At 38.3% G+C, this 26,089-nt stretch overlaps 1 protein-coding gene across 4 annotated transcripts in view; it reads left to right on the forward strand.

Moving 5' to 3' along the window:
• The window catches only part of LOC136241610 (uncharacterized), a 127,832-nt gene extending 102,496 nt beyond the window's left edge, over positions 1-25,336 (forward strand). For 3 of the 4 annotated variants that reach the window (XM_066032847.1, XM_066032849.1, XM_066032848.1), the window contains 6 exons: positions 23,974-24,025; positions 24,193-24,268; positions 24,320-24,390; positions 24,443-24,559; positions 24,613-24,712; positions 24,760-25,336. In XM_066032847.1, coding sequence (XP_065888919.1) covers positions 23,974-24,025; positions 24,193-24,268; positions 24,320-24,390; positions 24,443-24,559; positions 24,613-24,712; positions 24,760-24,881 — 538 coding nt within the window. In that variant the 3' untranslated portion in view covers positions 24,882-25,336. Of the gene's footprint in view, positions 1-8,310; positions 8,421-23,973; positions 24,026-24,192; positions 24,269-24,319; positions 24,391-24,442; positions 24,560-24,612; positions 24,713-24,759 lie in introns of those variants that run through there. The other variant, XR_010694359.1, reaches the window with a different exon arrangement.
• Positions 25,337-26,089: the final 753 nt, after the last annotated feature.

The following is a 26,089-nucleotide window of genomic DNA, read 5'->3' on the forward strand; positions in this document are numbered from 1 at the left end:
AATTCTCCCTCCACATCGGATAAAACCATCATCATCAAGGAAAAGACATAACTGTCACAACAATGTCAATTGTTTGCTTCTTTTGGAAGTGGACATGAGACTGGATATTTCTTTTCCGTACACTTGAGGTTGACAGTTCTTCACCCATTTCATCTTGGCATGATATAGTTCTTGTGGTGTCAGTGTTCCTGTTTGCTTGGTTACACCAGGTTTACAGTTTGCTATGAAACAGAGGACATAAGCAGTGGTGACAACAAGCTTACCAAGGCTGCTGAACTTCTTCAGATCAATGACACAGTGTAGTCCCAATGGTTCAGTAGTAGGCTGAGATGGAGTAAATTCTTCAGCAGTGATTACAGCAGCATGAAGTTGAATATCTGGTGAGGACTGCCATGTTGGCCAAAGGGTGTCTCTTGTAAGCCATGATGGGCCAGATGACCAAAGTGTAGACTACTTCAGTACGTGTGAACTCAGTCCCCTGGTCAGAAGGTCAGCCAGATTGTCATCAGTTGGGAAGTATCTCCACGGTGCATTGCTGGTAAGATCCTTAATCTCAGTGACACGGTGAGAAACGAAGGAGGGAAGCTGCTTATTACTTTGAATCCAGTAGAGGACGATCTGACTGTCTGACCAAAGGTGTAGTGCTATGGCCTGTAATGACAAGGAGTTAACAATAAACTTGCTTACCCTGCTAGCAAGTACGGCAGCCATCAGCTCCAATCTTGGTAAAGTCAAAGTCTTTACTGGTGTTATTCGGGACTTGGCAATAATGAAGTTTACTTTGTCTCCAGCTGTGAAGTTAGTTTGAAAGCCACAGTTCCGTAAGCTTTCAAACTGGCATCAGCAAAAACATGTAGTTGTAGACTTGTATCAGAACTGTTAGTAGCAGAATAATGTCTCAGCATGGAAACAATGGTGGCATCTTCAATTTCATGGGCTATGGTAAGCCATTCATCCTTAAGGCTGTTCTCCAGTGGGTCATCCCAACTGATCTTCTGTTGCCAGAGTTTCTTAAGGAACAGTTTAGCCTGGACTGTGACTGGAGCCAGGTAACCTAAGGGATCAAACACTCTTGATGATTGCTGGAGTACCTGATGCTTTGTGACTACAACAGTAGTGTGGTTCTGAGGAAGGATCATCTTTGGGATAAAGTGAAGTTTATCAGTAACAGTGTCCCACTGCAATCCAAGTACATTGACTAAGGTAGTGCTATCAGCCACGTTCTCCTGTTGTGCTAGAGTGTTGAGTTGCGTACAATTGGATGCCCAAGCTCGAAGATTAAATCTTGCCTCAGACATAATGCATCTAGATTCATGATAAAACTGAGTGGCTTGCTGTGGTGTAGTACATCCTGTGATTATGTTATCAACATACAGATTTCTTAGCATGTTAGCTGCTGTTAGAGTGTTTGATTGTTGTAGGTGGTGAAACAGTGCAGCATGTAACATAAATGGTGAACTGGTTGCACCAAACAATACTACTTTGAAACGGTACACCTTGAACTCACTGTTGGGATTGGTTACACCTGACAGCCATAGGAATCTTGTGAAGTCCCTGTCATGGGGGTGGAGCTGGACGTGAAGGAAGGCCTTCTCAATGTCTGTTGAGATACCAAAACTGTGACCTCTGAACCTAAGGAGAACAGAACACATGTCAGTAAGAAACGGTGGGCCAACCTCTAAACAATCATTTAAGCTTGGTGAGTCCTTGGATTCATGACAGCTGCAGTCGTAAACGATTCTTATTGGCGTTGTAGTTGAGTCTTTTCTGACTGCATGATGTGGTATGTAGTGACAATTCTTGGTGAACGTTGGTGTTGATACTTGTTCAATAAAATCTCGTTGTTCTTGTTCATTCAGGATGCTGTCATAAACATGTAATAGTTTAGGAGTTTGCACTAACTTATTAACTAGGGAGCGTGTTCTTTTCTCACATGTAGATCTGTTACTTGGTAAGGTAGGATGATTTTCCTTCCACGGAAATCTTGCAGTATAGGATCCATCATCATTTCTCAAAATACAAGAGTCAATGTAGGACTGTATGGGTTCATTGTCAGTGTTACAGGAAGGTGATGTACCAGATGCCTCAATAGCCCAGAATCTTTGCAAGTCTTATTCGTTGGTCTGTAGAGCAGCAATGTGGAGAGCACTTGCGGTTGTGTCAACAGATTGTGGGAGTGGCCCTGAAAGTACATATCCTAATTTCGATTTCATGGCTGTGAGTCCATTTCCTCGGATGATGTGATCTTCGATGACGTCCCAGTAATGATCTGCTCCGATAAGCAATGACAACTCAAATTCGTTCTCAGAGGTAACTGGGTGGGCAATTGTAAGCCCTTGTAGGTATGGTAACTGGGTAAGTTACGATTGAACAGCGTTTTGAAAAAGGGCAGCAATGGTTGGTACGATCAGAACAGATAATGGTAGCTTGATGCCAGTCTTAGTTTCAAGATAGATCTTTGCTACTTTCAAATGTTGAGGTGATGGTGTCTGTGATGCAAACACTGAGATAAATCATCTCTTTCTTGAGTGGCTGTAACTGTAACTGTAAAGTGTTTGCCAGAGACTGTGACATGAAAGATCGCTGTGAGCCTTCGTCAAATAAAACATTTGCTTCAGCACGATAATTAGAACTGGAAACAGTGGCAACAGCAGTTTTGAGTAAACATAAGTTTCTGTTGTTAGAGTGAAGTATTGTCTCTTGTGAGGTAGAGGAAATGGTGGTAACTGCAGTGTTTGGCAAAGCTGGATTATGTGTAGTAGTCTCAGTGGTAGGAGGTGGTACTACAGTTGGTGGTGGTTGTCGTTGCTTGGAACTTATCTCACTATCAACAGCTGTGCAAAGACTTGTGTGGTGCTTACGTTTGCAGTTGCGGCACCGGTTCTTCAATTAGCACTGTGAGCTCTTGTGATGAGCTAGGCAGTTAAAGAACAGTCGTTGTTGTTTGACTATCTCCAAACGTTTCTTAGGGTCAGTAATGGCTACACAATTGGATGGAGGGTGAGAACCAGAACAATAAACACACGGATACTTCCTCTTGATCTCTGGGTTACTAGTGTTATGGGCGTTATCAAGGAATGAAGCAGTAGGATGCTTGTGGGAAGTAGATGTAGTGGTTTCTAGAATACGAATTTCCACAAATAGTGCACATTGTAGCTCACTAAGTGTCCATTCTTCACTTTGCCGCTCTCTGGCTAGGTTTCTCTTAATCTCAGTAGGCAGTTTCCCAAGAGTGATGGGCACAAGTAAATCACCGTAGGAGTCACTGTTCTTTCCAAGTGCAGTAAGGCTTCTGGTGTGGCTCTCAATAGAATCGTGAAACTGTTGCAGGCTAGTGAGAGTTACAGTAGGTGACTTTAAAAAGTTTACATTTGGTTTTGTAAAGACCATTGTAATGTAATAGTTTTACGATGACCTTTGTAATGGTAAAAACCAAACATATCATAATTACTATCATGTCTACATATGTTTACATATTTGAAACAAAACAAGTCTAGTTGCCAGTTGCATGCACAACCACACAGAGAGGGGCAAGAACACATTAAATGTGCAACTACCAGCTGGCAACAAGCTTGATAACACCAAGGCCAGTGAAATTTGTAACTCAGTAGCTGTCATGTAGCAGTCAATTAACAAAACAATACCTGTACAACATACAACACAACACAAGCAATCATAATTACTATTGTAATTACTAAGTCAATCAAAAAACCAATGGTAATTACTAATAGTATTACCAATAGTATTACAATAGTTCTTTTTGAACCAAATGTAAACTTTTTAAAGTCCCCTGTTGTACTAGGGCTTGGTAGGTTGATGAGTGCCTGCATATGAGCATTGACCAACTTGTGAGGTTGAGCAAATCGACTACGAAGCAATTCAACTGATGGTAAATAATTGTTATTGGTGAGAGGAAAACCTGATATCACTCTGGCCACGTCCCCTTGTAATTGAGCTCTGAGATAATTCAGTTTTTGTACATTGCTTAATATACAGGGTTTGAGTTGATGGCCGCATCAAAACTGTCCCAAAATGGTTGCCACATTAGGGGGTCTCCAGTAAACATTGGAATGTTAAGCTTAGGTAGACGACTCACGTTGTATCCAGAGACTGTGTTCTGTGGGGGTGTAGTGGCTGTTCAATCAGTGGGTGGCTGTTATGGAGTGTCTTCTATGTGAATTAAGTCTCCTTGTTCAGTGACAGACTGTGAGCTAGTGTTTGTAGGTTGAGGGGTGACTGGCAGTATTGAGGTCGTCGGAACATCTGTAACTGCAGGCGATACTGGTTTTGAAGGACGAGTTGTGTGAGAGCAAAGTAGAAACTGAAGTTGAGCAATCTTTTCGACGATATTGGTTTGAATTTCTTTGCACTCGTTTATATCTGTCTCTAATTCTTCTTCTTGTTCAATCAGCACTGTTATTTTTCTATCGAGGTTTGTCAAAATTTCTTTCCTGCATTGCAAACCTTCCAACGTGGTGGTCAAAGTGATCGCTTAAAGGTCTGTTAGTGGCTCACTACTGCCCTTCTCTAGTACTTCTGTGACGCTTGTGAGAGTCTTCGTAAGATGTGATCGGTCTGCGCGACGAGAGGCGCGAAGTTTCTTGAGTTCCTCCATGAACAAACCGTTGAATGCGTAGCGGACTAGTCACAGCACCAAAAAATGTGAGGGAATGTCACGATAAGAACACTGGTTTGCTCAATACGCGTAGGATTACTCGGGAGGAATACGATACAAATATCACACTACAACTCTTAATGATCACATGTACAAGTGTGGCATAATCACGTGATTACAATCTATAAATAACTTACATTACGTATTTGTGGTCTAACCACATATCATCAACAACCCTCCCATATGGTATCCATGTCATAAACAACTTAAGGGTGTGAAGCCTGACAGTCTTATATGGGAGGATTGTGTGCTACTGTGCTAACTAACTACTGTGTACTTTAGCACATTCTCTGATCAGCTAGTGACATTAACAGTTGCAAGCATTTATGAACTCATGCTAACCAGACTTAAATTTGCTGACTATACCTATGGTGTTCCACATTATGATACACTGCTGCTAGCAGGCTACACCTAGGCTTTCCAGGGCTAGAGCCCAGTCTAAGTCCTGGCAATTGGAACTCAATATGCCAGTTTAAAGTAGTCTTGCATGGGTATGACTGCCAAATCCCTGGTAATCATATAAGACTGACTACGCCACTGGCCACTAGTATAGTGACATTGTGATTTGTACATGCAGACACCGGCATAGGAAGACTTCAGCCAAGCCTAGCCATCTCCTCTTATTTAGCTTGATTAACACCAACTCACACGGTTGCTGCTGCATGCAGCCTTGCATGTTCATACGTGCAACTCGTACAAAGGTGTTGTAAGCGTCATTACTACAATAATAGCACTACAGCTACAATGTATAGCTATCTCTTCACTACTTATTCTGCTAGACAACTCTACATCTATAATGCACATGCTTGATGTATGCGTCGTTCTTCTCTTTTTTTAAAAAAATGGACTCAACAGGAATTATACCACTAACAGTTACCATTCTTATAACTTGTATCATAGAGTTTCATTCTTTTCCTTCTTTTAGAATAAACACCTAAGGCATCTTGTTCTTCTTCAAGTCTCCTGTGCCGTCATCAACACTATCTCCTGTATGATAGGTGCACAATCAGTAATTCTTCTGACAGGTAGCTAGCTCGTATAGCAGTGTGTTTTCAGCAATGGCACAAAGTGTGACGATGATGGCTGAAACACTGAGTAGACTAGGATATATCCTACCTTATTATTTTGTTCGTGTACAAATCAGAATGAAAATACAGTCTTTATCATAGATTACAAATTAATATTGCATTAAGATATCTAGTTAATGAGTTACTCTTTTAAACTGAGGAATTTCTGTTAGCTTAGGCTACACTATAATGTTCCAATTAACTTATAATCCATAAATGGATTTGGAAAAAAGTACACAAACTAGACATATTAAAAATTTAAAATAAGAAATAGGGATCGCTAAAAAAATCCACAAAACAAGAAAGGATTGCTGGGGTAGTAATGTAAACCACAAATCCCTATTTTGACTCTTTATACTCAAATGGAGCATTTATAGATAGTCAAAATAGGGATTTGTGGTTTACATTACCACCCCAGCGATCCTTTTCGTGGCTTTTTTTAGCAATCCCTATTACTTATTTTAAATTTTTAATATGTCTAGTTATTATTCTTATTCATAATATTATTATTATTATTCTTTCACAGGCATAGCGAAGTTTACAAGGAGAATCCTGGGATAAAAAGTAGCAAAGCTTACTGACTGGATCATTGTGCATGTCCATGACCTATTTTTGATTTCGTTTTTGGATGAAAACAGCCCAAACTGGGCCATTTCTTCTTGCCAAAACACCATTACACTTGAGAATCCATACAAGATCGCACAAAAAGTTCAGTTTTTTTTATGTGCGCAGCTTGTGGCTAATAGAATCTGTCTTTATTAAACTCAGTATAGGCCAGGAAGCTTAATCTGGGCTGATGACTTTGTTCCAAGGTGGTTTTTTTCACTCCGTGATTATTGTATGTGGGCTACATTAAATACTACAATATTATTATATTACATATTATATAATAGTATATAATAATAATATATAATAATATAATAAATATATATAATATATAATATAATATATTATATAAATACTACAATATTATTATACTAGATTTAATACTACAATAGAGCAGTCATGTAAATACTCTAATAATGCAGTCAAGTGTATAACAACAATCCTTGCACTGAATTTGACAGCTATTAAAGGCACCAGTAATGTAAATTGTAGCTCATATTGGGAGACTCTCAGTCATGCACATTGCAATTTGATCAGTTTCATGTTTGTACTGAAACATTAACGACGTTACTATGCAAAATGCAAAATTACACTATTCACCACAGTCTTCATTATCAATCAAAGAAATCCATGTTAATTTGTACACATGATATTGTAGTCAATAGTGTGAGAAGATATTGCTGAGGAGATGATAGCAAATACTAGTCAATGATATAGGTCTATAGTTCGATGGATTAGTACTCGGGCCTTTCTTGTATACTGGTGTTACATATGCCCTTTTCCAGTCTGAAGGGAGTTCACCCTGATGTATAATGCAGTCAAGTGTATAACAACAATCCTTGTACGGAATTTGACAGCTATTAAAGGCACCGGTAATGTAAATTGTAGCTCATGTTAGGAGACTCTCAATCTGTATGCACATTGCAATTTTGATCAGTTTCATGTGTGTACTGAAATGTTGACGGTGTTACTATGCAGAAAGCAAAATTACACTATTTACAGCAGTATTTTTCATAATCTATTACTGGATTAATAGAAAGTACACAAACTAGATGAATAAAAAATTAGAAATTTTAAAATGGGAATACGGATCGCTGAAAAAAGCCACAAAACAAGAAGAGATCGCTGGGGTGGTAATGCAAACCAGAAATCCCTATTTTGACTCTCTGTCGGTGGTAATGTAAACCACAAATCCCCATTTTGACTCACTTCAAAATGATAGAGCATGTAACTAAAGATTTATGACAGAGAGTCAAAATAGGGATTTCTGGTTTGCATTACCACCCTAGCGATCCCTTCTTGTTTTGTGGCTTTTTTCAGCGATCCCTATTCCTGTTTTAAATTTTCCAATATTTTATTCATCTAGCTGGTAAATAATAATAATAATGAATAAATAAATAATGTTTGTGAAAAACTACAAGGCCTATGAACTTCGGGTTCGAATCACCAGTGAACAAAGGCACAAATCAGTGGCGGATCCAGGATGGGGCATTTGGGGCAAATGCCCCCCCCCCTCCCTTCAAGAAATTGCATACAAGATCGAGATACTCTAATAGAGCAGTCAATTACTCTAATAAAGCATTCACAATGTTCATGAGGCAGTGTAGCTTACCTATGAAGCTATAAATAGGATTGATATAGTTGGTAAGGATAACTAACTATTACTGTCGTGACCTTTTTTTTTTTTTTTTTTTTTTTTTTGTCTTCAACTGGTTTTCAGCAAGTTTTTTTGGTCTTCAACTGTTTTTCAGAAAGGTGCCCCCCCTCTTTCCAAACTCTGGATCCGCCCCTGCAAATGTATAATAATTATGCCTGTTTGTACTGATGAGTTGAGCAAACATGTAATTCTAAATAATGCTCAGTACCACACCCATGATTCCAAAGGCTGAGGAGAAGATTAGTGACCACGAGCAACCATCCGCAGGTCTACTACTAACTTGTCTACTATTTGTTTGTGCCCAGATCTTCATTTTCTAAGTGTTCGAACAAGTGCCAGGCGCCACTGTAACATCCCAAGTCACAGTCACCATGCCAGCTGCCAGCACATGTGTTCAGGCTGATTATTAACTGAGGTAGAGGATGTTTCATGTTGTAATACTGTTTGCATTGTTTGTTTGTACTGTGTTTGTAATTAACTACCCAGTAACAATAAATAAAATAATGTCTCCTGTAGCTGTGAAGTGCCAATCACTACTGTAGCTACCATTCAGTGTCCACACGTACATCACTGATGTGCCATATCCATGAGTATTCCTTTGAAGGCACTGCCACCTTTCACAGCGATCTGCTACACACTTTAATTCATCTCGCAGTGTATCCAAGACACCATGTGACCGTTTTTTTGGCATATTGGCTCATCTCATACTTAAAAATGTAACTTAGCAGATGAGTCAGATAATGGTTGTGTGCGACACATAATGGCTTCTTTTGTCCCAGATATCACTGTGGTCTGCCCTAGGCAACTTCAGCCATGTCTTAATCCATCACCCTGATCCATCCTCATTTAAACAACTGGTATCACATGAGGAGGACACAAATTGTGTACAAATGCATAAATTAATATCCTAGACTTAATTAAGCATTTGCTGGTCAGTATGAATTCTGAGAGCCTGCTATATATGTATATAATCATGAACCACGATAGTGGGTTCATAATAGGGATCGCCCATGTTTTTTGCAAAAATCCTAATAGAACGCACAGCTAAAAACCACCTTGAAAAGCATCCTTCAACTCAAAACAACCCTCTAGTGGTTCTTTGCAATGAGTATTGGTCCACTAGTAAGTATCAAGTGGAAAGGAAACAGTATGTGTATTTCAGACAACACTGAAATTTGCCAGTTTGTTCATATTATCATGAACCACGATAGTGGGTTCATAATAGGGATCGCAGTGGAATTTTTGAAAATCCTAATAGAGCAGTCACCTAAAACCAGCCTTAGAAAGCAGACTGGAGCATAGAATAACCCTCGGAAGGCTTATTATCAAACACTGAACTCAGAAAAATTGTGATATAGCAGTAAAAATGGTCTAGACGAAATTTGGAAACATTCAAAAATTGCGAATTTTACGCGAATTGTTCATATTATTCATATTATTATTTTGTTTCACTCGTGTACAGCCCAAGGCTTCCATTTTTTTTGCAATAAAAACTACACAGCCTTACTCACTGAGTCCTTCCGTGTGTCCATGACCCATTAATTAACCCGTGCTCCACAGATCGCTAACCGGCCTCCACCTCGATAAATTTCTAAGTTCTTCTTCGCCATTGCCTGTTGTTCTGTATATGGAAGAAGCCATAGAAGAACAAAATTATGGGATCTTGTGTACTCAAGATGCGTATTGTTCGACTATGGTATTTATAACGTTAATAGATGGCACATTGAAGTTGTGCAGCACTCTTTTACCTTACAAGATCGCCGTAATAGGGTCTCTAGTGAGCTGCCCATCTTTGCTACGAGAAGCCATTCAAGCGCACATGCAAGGCATCCAATTTATTCTTCTTCCTAGCCGGGCATCGCAGTGAGTGCTTTGTTTGTCCATTATAGGTGGAAGATAAATGGTAGCACTGATATCATGGCTGCTTTTCACACGCAAAAAAAGGTTGGGTGGGGTGTCCTACCATTTAAAATATTTTGTGGTCTAACCACATACCATCAACAACCCTCCCATATGGTATCCATGTCATGAACAACTTACAGAATGTGAAGCCTGACAGTCTTATATGGGAGGATTGTGTGCTACTGTGCTTATGTCACTAACTAGCTACTGTGTACTTATTTTAGCACATTCTCCGATCAGCTAGTGACATTGACAGTTGCAAACATTTAGCTATGACCACATGCTAACCAGACTTTCTAGGCTTTCCAGGGCTAGAGCCCAGTCTAAGTCCTGCCAATTAAAACTCAATATGCCAGTTTAAAATACTCCTGCATGGGTAATGACTGCCAAATCCCTGGTAATCATGTAAGACTGGCTATGCCATGCACTGGCCACTAGTAGTGACATTGTGATTTGTACATGCAGACACCGGCATAGGAAGACTTTTCGGCCAAGCCTAGCCATCTCCTATTTGCTTGATTAATACCAACTCACAGTGTTGCTGCTGTATTCAGCCCTGTTCATACATGCATTTATACAAAGGTGTTGTAAAGCGTCATCACTACAATAATAGCACTACAGCTACAATGTATATAGCTATCTCTTCACTACCTATTCTGCTAGAGAACTCTACACCTATAATGCATGTGCTTGATGTATGCATCGTTATATCACCTGAAAATTTATCTTCTCTTTTTGAAAAAAAAAAATTAGACTCTACAGGAATTATAACACTAACAGTTACCATTCTTATAAATTGTATCATAGAGTTTCATTCTTGTCTTTCTGTTAGAATAAACACCTAAGACATCTTGTTCTTCTTCAAGTCTCCTGTGCTGTCATCAACACTGTCTCCTGTATGATAGGTGCACAATCAGTAATTCTTCTGACAGTTAGGTAGCTCATATAGCAGTGTGTTTTCAGCAACGGCACCAAGTGTGACGATGATGGCTCAAACACTGAGTATAGACTGGGTATCCAGCTTTATATTTTGTGTGTGTACAAATCAGGATGAAAATGCAGTCTTTATCATAGATTACAAAATTAATATCAAGACACACGGTAGTGTGTCGTGCGGCCCAAGATGCCGGCACGCCACACCGTGAGTATATTTACAGGAAGAAAGTAAACGCAATTTTCACACCTTTGTAGCTCCGTGATTCCTTATCCGATTGAAACTAAAATTGCTACAGAAGTGCCGGCTAGGTAGGGGAGTCCACATTCCAAATTTAAAGAAAATCGCTCCAGCCATTTCCGAGATACGAGTGGCCAAAGTTTGGGTTTTTTTTCTTCATTTTTTTTTCTTCTACTTCTTTTCGCACACTTTGCAAAATCCGCCGTAAAACACGAATGCGTGCTCCAATCAGGCTGAAATTTAAAGGGTTCACTTAAAGGGCTCACTTAAAGGGCTCATTAAGGTGAATCTCAGTACCAAGTTTGGTAGGAATCCGATGAACAGTCACGGAGTTATGACCGATTATTTGCGTAAAATAAGGTCGAAGGTCTGTCACGCCCACAGGGTAAACCGCTTGAGGGAATGAGCTGAAAATTGCTATGTAGATGGAGTAACTATCGTAGGAGTCTCTTTTTGTGGTTTGAAAGGAATCCAGGTAAAGGCCATCGAGATATGACACAAAACCCAACCTATGTCACAATTACGCGATCGATTTTTATGAATAAAAATTATGAATAAAAAAACTATCAGTTTTCATGCCTACCTGGCAAACCGCTTAGAGCAGTGAGCTGAAAATTGGTGTGTAGCTGGAATAATTATCATAAAAAGTCCTTGCAGTAGTACAGAAGAATCAGATTACAAACCACTGAGTTATGATTCCAAAGCCAACTACGTGTAGCATATGCGAGATCGATATACTCTAATAGAACAGTCACCCTAATAAAACATTCAGCTATGTTTATAACTTACTCCATTATAGAATTATATGACATTGTAAGTTATTCTGTAGGGAGTTCAGCTACAAACAGTAAATCTTATAAACAATTCAGCTACAAGCAAGTCACCCTGTAGAGAGTTCAGCTACAAATATGTTGCTGTAGAGATTCAGAACATTATAAGTCAGACTGAAGAGAATTCAACTATAAACAAGTCACCTTGTAGAGAGTTCAGCTACAACAAGTCACTCTGTAGAGAATTCAGCTACAAACAAATCACCCTGTAGAGAGATCAGCTAGAAGAAGTCACCTTGTAAAGAGTTCAGTTACAAAGAAACCACCATGTAGAGAATTCAGCTATGAGCAGATCATCCTGTAGTCAGCTAGAAGAAGTCACCTTGTAAAGAGTTCAGCTACAAAGAAACCACCATGTAGAGAATTCAGCTATGAACAGATCATCCTGTAGAGAGTTCAGCTAGAAACAAGTCATCCTGTAGAGAGATCAACTAGAAGAAGTTACCTTGTAGAGAGTTCAGCTACAAAGAAACCATCATGTAGAGAGTTTAGCTGCAAACAAATCAAACTGTACAGAGTTCAGCTACAAACAAATCACCCTGTAGAGAGATCAGATAGAAACAAGTCACCCTGTAGAGAAATTAACTAGAAGAAGTTACCTTGTAGAGAGTTCAGCTACAAACAAACCATCATGTAGATTGTTCAGCTGCAAACAAATCACCCTGTAGTGAGTTCAGCTACGAAAGGATCACCCTGTAGAGAGTTCAGCTAGAAACAAGTCACCTTGTATAGAGAGATCAGCTAAAAGAAGATATACCTTGTAGAGAGTTCAGCTACAAAGAAACCACCATGTAGAGAGTTCGGCTGCAAACAAATCGTATCGTAGAGAGTTTAGCTACAAACAAATCACCCTGTAGAGAGTTCAGCTATAAACAAGTTATCCTGTAGAGAGATCAGCTAGAAGAAGTTACATTGTAGAGTGTTCAGCTACAAACAAACCATCATGTAGAAAGTTCAGCTGCAAACGAATCACCCTGCAGAGAGTTCAGCTACGAAAAGATCGCCCTATAGAGAGTTCAGCTAGAAGAAGTCACCTTGTAGAGAATTCAGCTGCAAAGAAACCACCACGTAGATAGTTCAGCTGTAAACAAATCATCCTATAGAGAGTTCAGCTATGAACAGATCACCCGGTAGAGTTCAGCTAGAAACAAGTCACCCTGCAGTGAGATCAGCTAGAAAGAAGTTATGCTGTAGAGAGACCAGCTAGAACAAGTCACTTTGTATGTAGAAAGTTCAGCTACAAGTAATCACCCTGTAGAGAGGTCAGCTCGAAAAAGTCACCTTGTAGAGAGTTCAGCTACAAAGAAACTACCGTGTAGAGAGTTCAGCTGCAAACAAATCACTTGTAGAGAGTTCGGCCAGAAACAGGCCACCCTGTAGAGATCAGATAGAAACAAATCACCTTGTAGAGAGATTAGCTACAAAGAAGCCATCCTGTAGAGTGTTCAATTACAAACATATAACCCTATGGAGAGTTCAGCTAGAAACAATTCACCCTGTAGAGAGATCAGTTAGAAGAAGTTACCTTGTAGAGAGTTCAGCTACAAAGAAACCATCAGGTAGAGAGTTCAGTTGCTAACAAATCACCCTGTAGAAAGTTCAGCTATGAACAGATCACCCTGTAGAGAGATCAGCTAGAAGGATCACCTTTCAGCTGCAAACAAATCACCCTGCAGATAGTTCAGCTACAAACAACTCACCCTGTAGAAAGATCAGCTACAAACAGATCACCCTGTAGAAAGTTCAGCTACAAACAATTCACTCTGTAGAGAGATTAGCTAGAAGAAGTCACCTTGTAGAGAGATCAGCTACAAAGAAACCATCCTGTAGAGAGTTCAGCTGAAAACAAATTGCCCTATAGAGAGATCAGCTAGAAGAAGTTACCTTGTAGAGAATTCATCTACAAAGAAACTATCATGTAGAGAGTTCAGCTGTAAAAAAATCACCCTGTAGAAAGTTCAGCTACATACAATTACCCTGCAGAGAGATCAGCTAGAAACAAGTCATCCTGTAGAGAGACCAGCTAGAAGAAGTCCCTTTGTATGTTGAGAGTTCAGCTACTAAAAACCACACTGCAAATAGTTCAGCTACAAACAAGTCACCCTGTAGAGAGATCAGCTAGAAGAAGTTACCTTGTAGAGAGTTCAGCTACAAAGAACCATCATGTAGAGAGTTTAGCTGCAAACAATTCACCCTGTAGAGAGTTCAGCTATGAACAGACCACCCTGTAGAGAGATCAGGTAGAAGAAGTCACCCTGTAGAGATATCAGCTAAATACAAGTTACTCTATAGGGATCAGCTACAAACAAATCACCCTGTAGAAATATGTGTTGGAAACAAATCATCATGTAGTGAGTTCAGCTAGAAACGAGTCACTCTGAAAAGAGTTCAGCTACAAACAATGAGGGTTTCAGCTACAGTTCAGTTATGTATAAGAAGTCACCTTATGACCTACATTATATGATTATCAGTCATTGTTAAATATACAAATATTTTTAATCAGACAAAAAACTGTAAACAATATTTCTTCCCTTGTTCCACAATCCCTGCAGAAAAGAAAAAAAAAATTAAAAGTAAGCACCAAAGCCAGTTAATGGCTGGCTTTGTGGCTTGCAATACAAAAAGAAGTGATATCTAAACCAAAACAGCCAAGCTGTAAAAAAAGAGTGCGGCCCCCAAAAAGGCCAGGATGAAAAAAGATGTGAAATCCAAGGTGGCAGCCAAGAAATGGCTGTGATGGTAGATTAATGGCAAAAATTTAATTATGACAATTCAGGTAATTTGATGCCGAATCCTAGTGGAGGAGGCAATGCAAATTCAAATGAATTGTCGTAATTAAATTTTTGCCATTAATCTACCATCACAGCCATTTCTTGGCCGCCACCTTGGATTTCACATCTTTTTTCATCCTGGCCTTTTTGGGGGCCGCACTCTTTTTTTACAGCTTGGCTGTTTTGGTTTAGATTGCATTAACATATCTAATCAGTTAGCCTTTTAAACTAAGGAATCTCTGTTAGCTTACTACACTAATGTATCAATTAACTTATACGTAATCCCGTAAATGGATTTGGAATAAAGTACACAAACTAGACATATTAAAAATTTTACTGGAATGGTAATGTAAACCACAAATCCCTATTTTGACTCTCTCTAAATACAAAATTAATAATGCATTAAGACATCTAGTTATTGAGTTAACCTTTTAAACTGAGGAATGTCTGTTAGCTTACTATACTAATGTGCCAATTAACTTATAATCCATAAATGGATTTGGAAAAAAGTACACAAACTAGACATATTAAAAATTTAAAATAAGAATCGCTGAAAAAAACCACAAAACAAGAAGGGATCTCTGGGGGTGGTAATGTAAACCACAAATCCCTATTTTGACTCTGTCGGTGGTGATGTAAACCACAAACTCCTATTGTGATATTTTGACTCACTTCAAATTGACAGAGCATGTAACTAAAAATTTATGACAGAGAGTCAAAATAAGGATTTGTGGTTTACATTACCACCCCCAGCGATCCCTTCTTGTTTCGTGGCTTTTTTCAGCGATCCCTATTTCTTATTTTAAATTTTTAATATGTCTAGTTCTTATTATTCATATTATTATTCTTCTTTCACAGGCATAGCGAAGTTTACAAGGAGAATCCTGGGATAAAAAGTAGCAAGGCTTGCTGAATGGATCATTGTGCGTGTCCATGACCTATTTTTGATTTCGTTTTCGGATGGAAACAGCCCAAACTGGGCCGTTTCTTCTTGCCAAAATGCCATTACGCTCAAGAAGCCATACAAGATCACGCTCAGAGTTAAGTTTTTTGGTGTGCGCTACTTGTGGCTAATAGAATCTGTCTTTATTAAACTCAGTATAGGGCTGATGACTTTGTTGCAAGGTGGTTTTTTTTCGCTCCGTGATTATTGTACGTGGGCGGGTTATCCAATACTCTAATAGAGCGGTCACTTAAATACTCTAATAATGCAGTCAAGTGTATAACTACAATCCTTGCACTGAATTTGACAGCTATTAAAGACACTAGTAATGTAAATTGTAGCTCATATTAGGAGATTCTCAGACTGTATGCACATTGCAATTTGATCAGTTTCATGTGTGTACTGAAATGTTGACAGTGTTACTATGCAGAATGCAAAATTACACTATTCACAACAGTCTTTATTATCAATAAAAGAAATCTCATAATCCATTACTGGATTAATTAAAAAGTATACAAACTAGATGAATTAAAAATTGGAAATTTTAAAATAGGAATAGGGATCGCTGAAAAAAGCCACAAAACAAGAAGGGATATTGCTGGGGTGGTAATGTAAACCACAAATCCCTATTTTGACTCTCTGTCGGTGGTAATATAAACCACAAATCCCTACTCACTTCTAAATGACAGAGCATGTAACTAAAGATTTATGACAGAGTCAAAATAGGGATTTGTGGTTTACATTACCACCCCAGCTATCCCTTCTTGTTTTGTGGCTTTTTTCAGCGATCCCTATTCCCATTTTAAAATTTCCAATTTTTAATTCATCTAGTTATATTAGAGTGCACGTGACTGTTGTCTTGATTACCCAATAAAGCTTAAACATTTAATTATAATTGCATTTATGTGCCAACATACACACACACACACTGTACTGGCTGGTCATGCACTGCCTTATTGGTAGGTTGTCCCATTGGTGATTGACCTTGGTTGTATGTGCCCCAGGTTTAGTAATAATAATAATAATTATACACTGTAGATAAACTGGATGCTGCCTGAATAGAGAGTTCAGCTACAAACAAGTCACACTGTTAGCAGTTTATCTAACCCATGAGAGTTCAGTTACTTACCAGTTATCTAGTTAGACAAACAAGTAACCCAGTAGAGAGTTGAATTACAAACAAATCTCCCTGTGGAGAGTTTAACTACAAACATTCACTCTGTAAAGAGTTCAACTACATAATAACCGGTAGAGAGTTCAGCTACAAACAAGTTACTTGTAGAGAGTTAAGCTACAAACAAGTCATCCAGTAGAGAATTTTAGCCACAAAAAGTCACACTGAAAAAAGTTTAGCTAAAAACCAATCACCTGTGGAGAGTTCAATTGCCACCCTGCGAGTTCAGCAGATGCATCTTATCATGAACCACGATACTGGTTCATAATAGGGATCAGTGCATAAATTTTCAAAACTCTCTAATAGAACGCATGCCAAAAGCAGCCTTCTGGGCTTTGGATGTGTTTCAAAAACCTTCCAGACCTTCCTCTAGTGTTGAACAGACTGACCTGGAAGTATAAAACACAAAAGAAGTGGTTTTGGGAGTTTTTTAAAATTTCCTAAATTGCCCCAAATTTCCATCTTCTTCTTATTTTGCACGTCTACAGCCCACAGGAAGTAGATATCAGCACTAAAAACATATGGCATGTTTTAAAATCATTCCTACCCAGGTCTGTGTGGTATTAAAATCTTTGCTTTCTAAGGCGATTGAGAGATATAGAGCAAGAGTCATGGCTTTGAGATGCCATTCACTCGCGTAGCCATAAAAGCAAAAGTACAGCAGTTTTAAAAATGCCATTTGAAGCAACGCACAGGACTAAAACGCATTAAGATGTATTAAACTAAAATATTAAACATAAATGCTACTCACTGAAATTTTTTTCTGAATGTTTTAGAGTTCTTCAACTCACATCAGTGAAGGGGGTGTGGCCCATATCCTGTCACTGAAACCACATTCCGGGAACTTTCCTAAGGGCTGCTACAGCTGTTTATCAGTCAAGAATCGATGTAACAAGCCTTGTAAACTATCAGAAATAGCGTAACTCTTCGAATCAAAAAGGGGTGTGTCCCCTTTGTATGCGATCGAAAATTAAGGGCAGCTTCAAGGCTTTGAGGGAAAGATTTTGCATAAGAAAACAGTATTGCCTACCTGATGGACTAAATATTGTTGACTTTCGTCACATAAAATATTTCTAAAGGAGGCATTTAGGCGGCGAGCATCACTTTTGGGGGGATCCCTACTTAAACAGTACCACCATACTGTTTGATAGATGACTGTATTTTTTTTCTTCATTTGTTGATATTGCAAACCTTTTAGTGGTAATTACCTGCTTTTCGAAACCCTTTTAGTAACACGTTTTCCATGCAAACTATCACTGTTGTTCTCTCACTATGTACCTACTATTTTCAAACACATTTTTGTGTCTTTTGTACTTGCAAAAAAGAATAGAAACTTAAAGTACTAAGGAAGTTGATAATAGGCAGGTTCTATATACCATGTAAAACACTACAGAAGTACTGTTTAAGTAGGGATTGCTCCTAAAATGATGCGCTCCACCTAAAATAAAAAATGCTGCCTTTTTGGTGACATCTTACACAATGATTATGAATAATTAGTCCATCTAACATCAAATACAGCTAGCATAAAAACAATCAAAGGCCACCAGATATAAAACTGTAAAAAACACTCTAATTTTTTGTCGGTCTTCCTTCCTACTTGCCAGTCTGCCTGCCTGCCTGCCTGCCTGCCTGCCTGCCTGCCTGCCTGCCTGCCTGCCTGCCTGCCTGCCTGCCTGCCTGCCTGCCTGCCTGCCTGCCTGCCTGCCTGCCTGCCTGCCTGCCTGCCTGCCTGCCTGCCTGCCTGCCTGCCTGCCTGCCTGCCTGCCTGCCTGCCTGCCTGCCTGCCTGCCTGCCTGCCTGCCTGCCTGCATAATGAGGTCCTGTGTGCATATGTGCTTAGGTTACAGAGTTAGTAGCATTACAAAGAGAAAAATGGTGATAAACACAGACAAACAGCTTTTTAACCTAGCTTATATACATGCAAGGAAAGTTAGAAATTGAATATTTGAGTAGGGATCACAGAGGTCATCTGCAAGTGCAGCTGTATAGTACAGTAGCTGACATTTAATTCCCCCATTTCAGCCTGTTAATGTGCAGAAGTAGTGATTAAATATCAGCTGCAAGTGTAGATGATCTCCATTGCTTTATTGCTTTTTTTGTGATTTCAACAAAATTTTCTAATTTTCATTACGTTTGTTTGCAGTAACATAATTCATTAACATCACATTCCACAGCAAAGGAAAGAATGGCACCAGGAACATACCGAATGTTCATCCCATATATCAATTACTGAAATGCAGTAGTCCACCTATTTTTCGACTAATGAAGAAAAATATAAGAAGCACCTCCAATCATTATGGAAATTACGGTTGAACACGTGTCCGGACTATCAATTGCGAAGCGGCTATTCACTTCAGCTCCAACCATGTTCCACCTGTTACACAGCATTACAAATGAAGAACAGTACAAAAAGTGCCTCTATAATCAATCCAAGGGAAAATAAAGTAATAAAACCATGCTGTGAGTTACTGCCAATCAATATCTACACGGCAATGGAAAAAGAAATGAAACTTAAAGGAAGACAAAGGTACAGTAGGTCCATGATACGGATATTGTAGCTGCTGCAGTTACTACCTGCCTGCCTGCCTTCCTCCGGCCACAGTCACAAGGCTGGAGGCTAAACAAAGCAGCGCACAGCCACCATTTTAACAAACTCACCAGTGGGATGTGTCTTTTGGGGTTCCGACGAATGTGTGTGTGCCTCTGCGCCTTGTCTTTCCTTTTATCTTCAATCAGGCTGTCTTCGTCCTTCAAGCAATGAAACTATTTTGAGGCATTACTTTTCCTATCAACACTTTTCTTGAGCAGCATATTTAGATGCTGCAAACTTATTTACACTTACACTCAGTAGATACCAGTAACTTCACAATAGGTTCAATACCACGCAATCTTGGTTGATTAATAATGATTGAGCACCGCCCAAAACCACACCTCTTAACAATCTATTTACTCGATCACAATGACACACCCCGTTATTATTGGTCTAGCTGTATATTCACTAGTATATTAAAAATTATAAATTTAAAAATAAAGTAGCAATCCAAACGATAAAAGTAGTGAAACAAGAGAAGAACAATGGTAGCTATTACAGCATAGCTCGGTGGGAAATCTCTACATTGGCATGATATAGCCATTATTTTGTGTTAAATGCCAAAGTAGGAATTTTCCACTGAGCTATGCTGTAATAACTACCATTGTTCTTCTCTTGTTTCACTACTTTTTATCGTTTGGATTCCTACTTTATTTTTAAATTTGTAATTTTTAATATACTAGTTTGTTTAGTTTTTTGTTAAGGCATACAGCTAGCTATAAACATGTGACTGTTCTATTAGGGTGAATGCTGTGTTAGAGTATCTCAAGGCAGCCTGCAATATGTCCGCTTGCCAAAAAAGGGGCGTGGTTTCGATCGATTATAGAGTATGTTAGTCAGCCTTCCAAATTGAAGGTGTGTGGTCACTGAAATACAGCTAGTGCAAAAGGGGTGTGTCATCGTGGTTTCAATCGATAGATCGATAATGCGTAGAATGAAGAATGGGCGTGAGCTTGTAACCTATCGTGAAGCTATCTAATGCCATTACCTCCGTACAGTACCCTCCGTCATAGATTATATCAGTAAGGAATATATAATCTATTCCTCCGTGTAGTAGCGTAGTCTAAGCGTCTTGAATAATCTTGTGGCGTCTATTATGCTGTTTAAAGAAAGTGTTGATACGGAAAATTAACGCCTCGATATGGTTTCGCTGGATGAAGAAGAAGACAAGCAGCCTGATTGAAGATAAAAGAAAAGACAAGGCACAGAGGGCACACACTCGTCGGAACCCCAAAAGGTACATCCCACTGGTGAGTTTGTTATTGTGGTGTAAAATGGTGGCCGTGCGCTGCTTCATTTGAGCTCTAGGCTTGCGAATGTGGTCAGTGAGTGAGGCAGTGAGGCAGTGAGGCAGTGAGGAGAAAGTTCCGAGTTTTGGCAATTTTTTAAAATTAATATCCGGCCACCTGTAAGCGTTTTGCTGTATTCAATGCTGTTTTATGTACTATATGGACTAGTACTATTCCGTAAAGGTGATTTTCGTCTCGTAAGATATCTCTAGAATGATTTTTAAAGGCAGAATTTTTGGCGGCGCGCGAACTTTTCACCTGGATTCCTACTTAAACGGTACGACCGTACTGTTTGATAATGCTATCACAATGATGAAAATATGCCACACCCCTGGTACGTAGGTGAAAGGCTGGCTGGAGATACTCTAATACAGCAGTCACCCTAATAATATTATGTAGAACAATCATGTATGTATAGCTTGCTATATAACGTGTTGTATACTATAACAATAAAAAATAAATAAACAAAAGAAAAAAAAAAAACTGGTATATTACAAAATTATAAAATGAAGTAGGGTTCCAAGCAATAAAAAGTAGTGAAACAAGAGAATAATGATGGTATTACAGCATAGCTCGGTGTTGGAAAATCCCTACTTTGGCATTGAACCGTTATAACAGGGATTTTCCCACTGAGTCATACTGTAATATCACCATTCATCTCTTGTTTCACAACTTTTTATTGCTTGGATCCCTACTTAATTAATATATTTTAATATACTAGTACGTATATGGATTCAATCCACCACCCAAGCACAGGGCATCATGATTATGAAACATATGATATGACCACTAAGCTAAGTGCACTTACCAATATTCTACCTGTGTATATGCAAACAGTGGATAAAATTAAATTGCATAGGTGTTTACTTGCAGTTATGTTTGTGGTATACAGAAGAATTTCACCAAGACACTCATGTCTTAAATGCACTGTAGAGAACGAGCAAAAGCGCATAGCAATTTGCAAGGATTTGCTAACCACAGTTGCAAGCACGAAGACTACACCTCTTAACAATCTATTTACTTGAACACGATGACCACACCTCTTATTGGTTTAGCTGTATGTAATATAAAAATAAGGAATAATGTCCATACTCCTTGCTAGGCAAGAGGCTGACTTGAGATACTCTAACACAGCAGTTACCCTAATAGAACAGTCACATGTGTATATAGCTGTATGCTATAATAAAAAAACAACAACAACAACTGGTATACCTAAACTTATCATACAGTACGATAGTACTGTATAGTAGGGACAGCGAAGGTGTGGGCATGGCCTGTGATATAATGTAATCCAAAAACCTGCCTCAACTTTTCCTCACAATAACTTGATAGTATTGGTTGGGTAAAGTCAAGCCCAAAAGTGCCTTCAGATCAACCCGAAGTGATTCTGTCAAGTTGCTACAGAATTTTTTTAAATTATCAATGGAACTGCCTGCCTGACACCTTCAGCCAAGTGTAGCGCAAAACTGGCTAAAGCTACAGCCCTACTTCTTTCACAGAAATGTTTCTAATTCAATGAAGAAAAAATCTTCAGTATATTGATAAACATACAATGCTTGCACTATTGTCTTACCTTTTATCCTTTACCATGACCATTAGTCAAGGTTCTACCATTGATAGTGTAAATAGACTACAGTAGGGCTTCCATCTACGGGTGTATATTGCATCTAACAATTCAAATACACGTGTGTTAGTTTAGCATTGCACCAAACTATTTGAATACATGTGGTTTGGTGGTTTTTGAAGTTGGTACATGTAGTTGATATTGATCAAATAGCAATGTGTAGGTCAATAAATATAGTTTATTAACAGCATTAAAACTGAGTCAGGTCATCCAGGTCCCACTTTACAGATTATCCGGGCGTGATCCGGATTGGTATCACATGCTAAATTAATTAGTGTAACGATGTGGACATGTACTAACTTGTCATAGCGTAACCCTGCTTTTTTGTGAGCCATGCCCACTTACGTAAAATTACTGCATATGGTAGCCACGCCCGTGTATCAGTCTAGTATGCACGAATCCACGTCTGTTATTGTCTGAAGGCTTATGTAGAGCCATGACCACTAATCAATTGTTATTGTATGAGTCATAATCTAGTATATAGTGCTGTGATTAACTCTATAAAATATTGTGACTGGTTTTGTGAAAAGCAGGCTATTTAGTGGTCATGAGCTTACAAAAAGATTCACAAGCAAGAAGAAAGAAAACATTTGGAATTTTAAATTAAAGTAGGGATAGTGTATAGTGCTGCAATAAAAAGTACTGAAACAAGCTGGATCGGAGTAGTACGTAATGTCCAAATACTGTAAAACAAAAATAAGTGAATATCCTTACTGTGCTACACTCAAAATGCACAGTAGGGATGTTCAGTTCTTGTTGTTTTACAGTATTTGGACAATACATGCAACTCTGATCTAGCTTGTTTCAGTAATTTTTATTGCAGCACTATACACTGTCCCTACTCTAATTTAAAATTCCTAATTTTTTCTTATACTTGTTAGTAGGAATCCGAGCAATAAAATGTAGTGAAACAATAGATGAATGATGGTATTACAGTATAGCTTGGTGGAAAAATCCCTACTTTGGCACTGAACAAAATAATTGTTATAACTCTTGTTTCACAACTTTTTAATCGTAAATATCCTATAAGTATATAGCTAGATAGCATAGGAGTAATTCACATAAAATGTATAACACGTAAGGCTGTCCATGTGCTCATAGTGTGCCCAGACCATTTTATTAAGTGCCTATAGTTTATTTTCCAATTTTTTTTTGTTGTTGCCACTTTGTAGCACTGTAACTTCTGGCTTTTAGAGCTGAAGCTTTGGCTGACCATTCCTTTTTCTATCTAGATATAGATAAAGAAAATGTAATAAAATGGAATTTGAAAAATGTGCTAACTTATGGGGTTCTTGCAAATCCAGTCACAAATAATTAGTGAACTATGAAATACATTCAATTTTAATGTACTGCATGTAGTGTTACAAAACAAGGCAAGAAACAGGTTGTTTTTTCCCAGTTCCAGTAAAATCTGGCTGCTAAACTTATGCCATTCAACATTCTTGATAGTCTGGCTTACTACTTTCCTAGACTAACATACACTTCACTGATTATTGAATGAGTTCTTAAAATTCTGCATTCATGCATTAAAGCAGGTGTACACTGTTGAGTGTGTAGTCAATAGACTATTATAACACAATGTAAACGCGTGGTGCTAATGTGTGGTGCTATAACTATGTAGTGTACATAGACAATTGCAATTGTATTGTGTTAGCATCTGTAATTGTACAGGCTGATGTTTGAACTCAACATGTATGCACCAGTCCCTGATGTCCCCTCTAAGGTCTGACATGTAGTGTCTGTGTTGTGTCTGTGTCCATGCGTACATGTGTGTATACAGCTAGATTATTACATTTAGCTAGGTTATTACATATTGATATGTTGGTTGTAGTGTTTATTCATACACTACATCACACTTGTGTATGTTTATACTTGGTTCGAATGCCACAGATACGATATGATAATAAGCTTGAGAAATCACATGAAAGACAAACCAATGCTGAAAAGCAGCAAATATACAAAAGAGGTACTACACACATTATTCCTACTGTTCGATATCATGATAATAATTAAATAGCCTGGGATGAAGTTAAATCTCTTAAGAGATCTTTTATTTTATGGGAAGAAAAAGAGAAGACAGATCTTATAGTAAGGTTACTATAATTCGACATAGTGTTGATGCTTTGTATTGTATTTGTAGAAACAATTCTATGTTCCTGCAAACACTGAAGACTCAACATTCTTATGTCATATAGTAACAATGGATAAAAACCAACGTTTACAGTCATATGTATTGAACACCTATCAAATCATTGAGGTATGCAGCGAAAGTCATGGTATGGTAACTCTAATAATATTTATTTTGAACAGATCATTCCATTCAAGCTGCTCTCATGTTACCAGACATTTAGTGGTAAAGAAATTGTATTTTCTTTACTTTATTGTCACGAATTAATGGGATCATCACAAAGTTTGTGCTGTTAGTTGCATTAATATGAGAATATGTTGACCTTTCAGGTGTGAGTGTCACCCTTGATCTATCCAGCATAGAGTTCAGCAGCTCTGTCAAGAGTGTAAAGCAGTTCAATAGCTACCTAAACAAAATGCCTTACATGCTCTACAAATACTTGAATCAATGAACTAGAAACAACTGCGTTCATTGATATGGACCAAATCAGCTGCAAGTAAACAGCAGATTACACATCAACTATATTTGAGACCACATTAATTATAATTACTTTATTATTATATAGGCTAGTAGCACAACCTTGCACCTAATATACACATGTACAGCACAACAACCTGCTCACCTTATACTGATGCAGAAGGATGTCTTGAAGCCCAGGATAATTTTAATATATACATAGGTTGTGTTGTATGGTAATTTACTTTTAGAAGGAAATACTAGTATAGCCTCCTATTTTTTGCAATCAGGGAGACATACTAAAGTATCAAGATTGCATATTGTCAGGATTGCATTCTAAAGTATCAGAACAATCAGGATTGCATACTATGACTGTTCTTTTAGGGTATTTAACTATTCTACTAGAGTATTTTGTATGAAATATTACTGCACAAAAATATGTTTCCAAGACATTTCTATAGTGCATGAAACTTAAATGAAAATTATCAGGAAATGTATACCACATAATTAATTTACATTTCCTGAATGGAATTTTGCACATCCCGTTATAAAATTACTACAATGAAATTAATTTTGTTTTACATTTCTAGGAATTTTTCACATTCCTGACAATGAAGTTTCAAGGAAATGTCACATGAAATATCACAATTCTTTATGCACAAAACCTCTGGAACATATAATTATTACTTAATTTGTGCAGAGTGTTGGTTACTTGGTTTGGGGTGGATGCGAGTGGGGAGTGCCCTTATGCTCTTCCCATCTTTGAGTCCACTACTGAGTTGCTTTAGTTAATTACTACGTATAGAAATGCATGCAATAATTTTTTTTAATACATTGGAGTATTATGTTAGCTACACAACAACAAAGAGCACCATTCAGATAATGCCAAGTCAAGCTCCTTGCAGATGGACAATAGTCATGTTGAGGAACTGACTGAGTGAAGCTCAGATTCAATGACCACAACTTGCAACAAAGTATTGACTTCTGTTGACAATGTGGCAGCAAGGTTGCCGATCTTGTGCCAGACGGAAGCTCAGAAGGCAGACTAGCAAGATTGCATGTGATCCATTGGCACAGTGAGTTGGAGTATGCCTCAGGCTCGGAGTTTGCCACCCAGAGGAATTTTATTTCTTGAATTTTTGTATATTGTGCATTATAGCCATAGGCATAGATAATGTAATTAAGCTAGGACCTAGACTAGGG

The sequence above is a fragment of the Dysidea avara genome, chromosome 12, assembly GCF_963678975.1.
Source record: "Dysidea avara chromosome 12, odDysAvar1.4, whole genome shotgun sequence".
NCBI lineage: Eukaryota > Metazoa > Porifera > Demospongiae > Dictyoceratida > Dysideidae > Dysidea > Dysidea avara.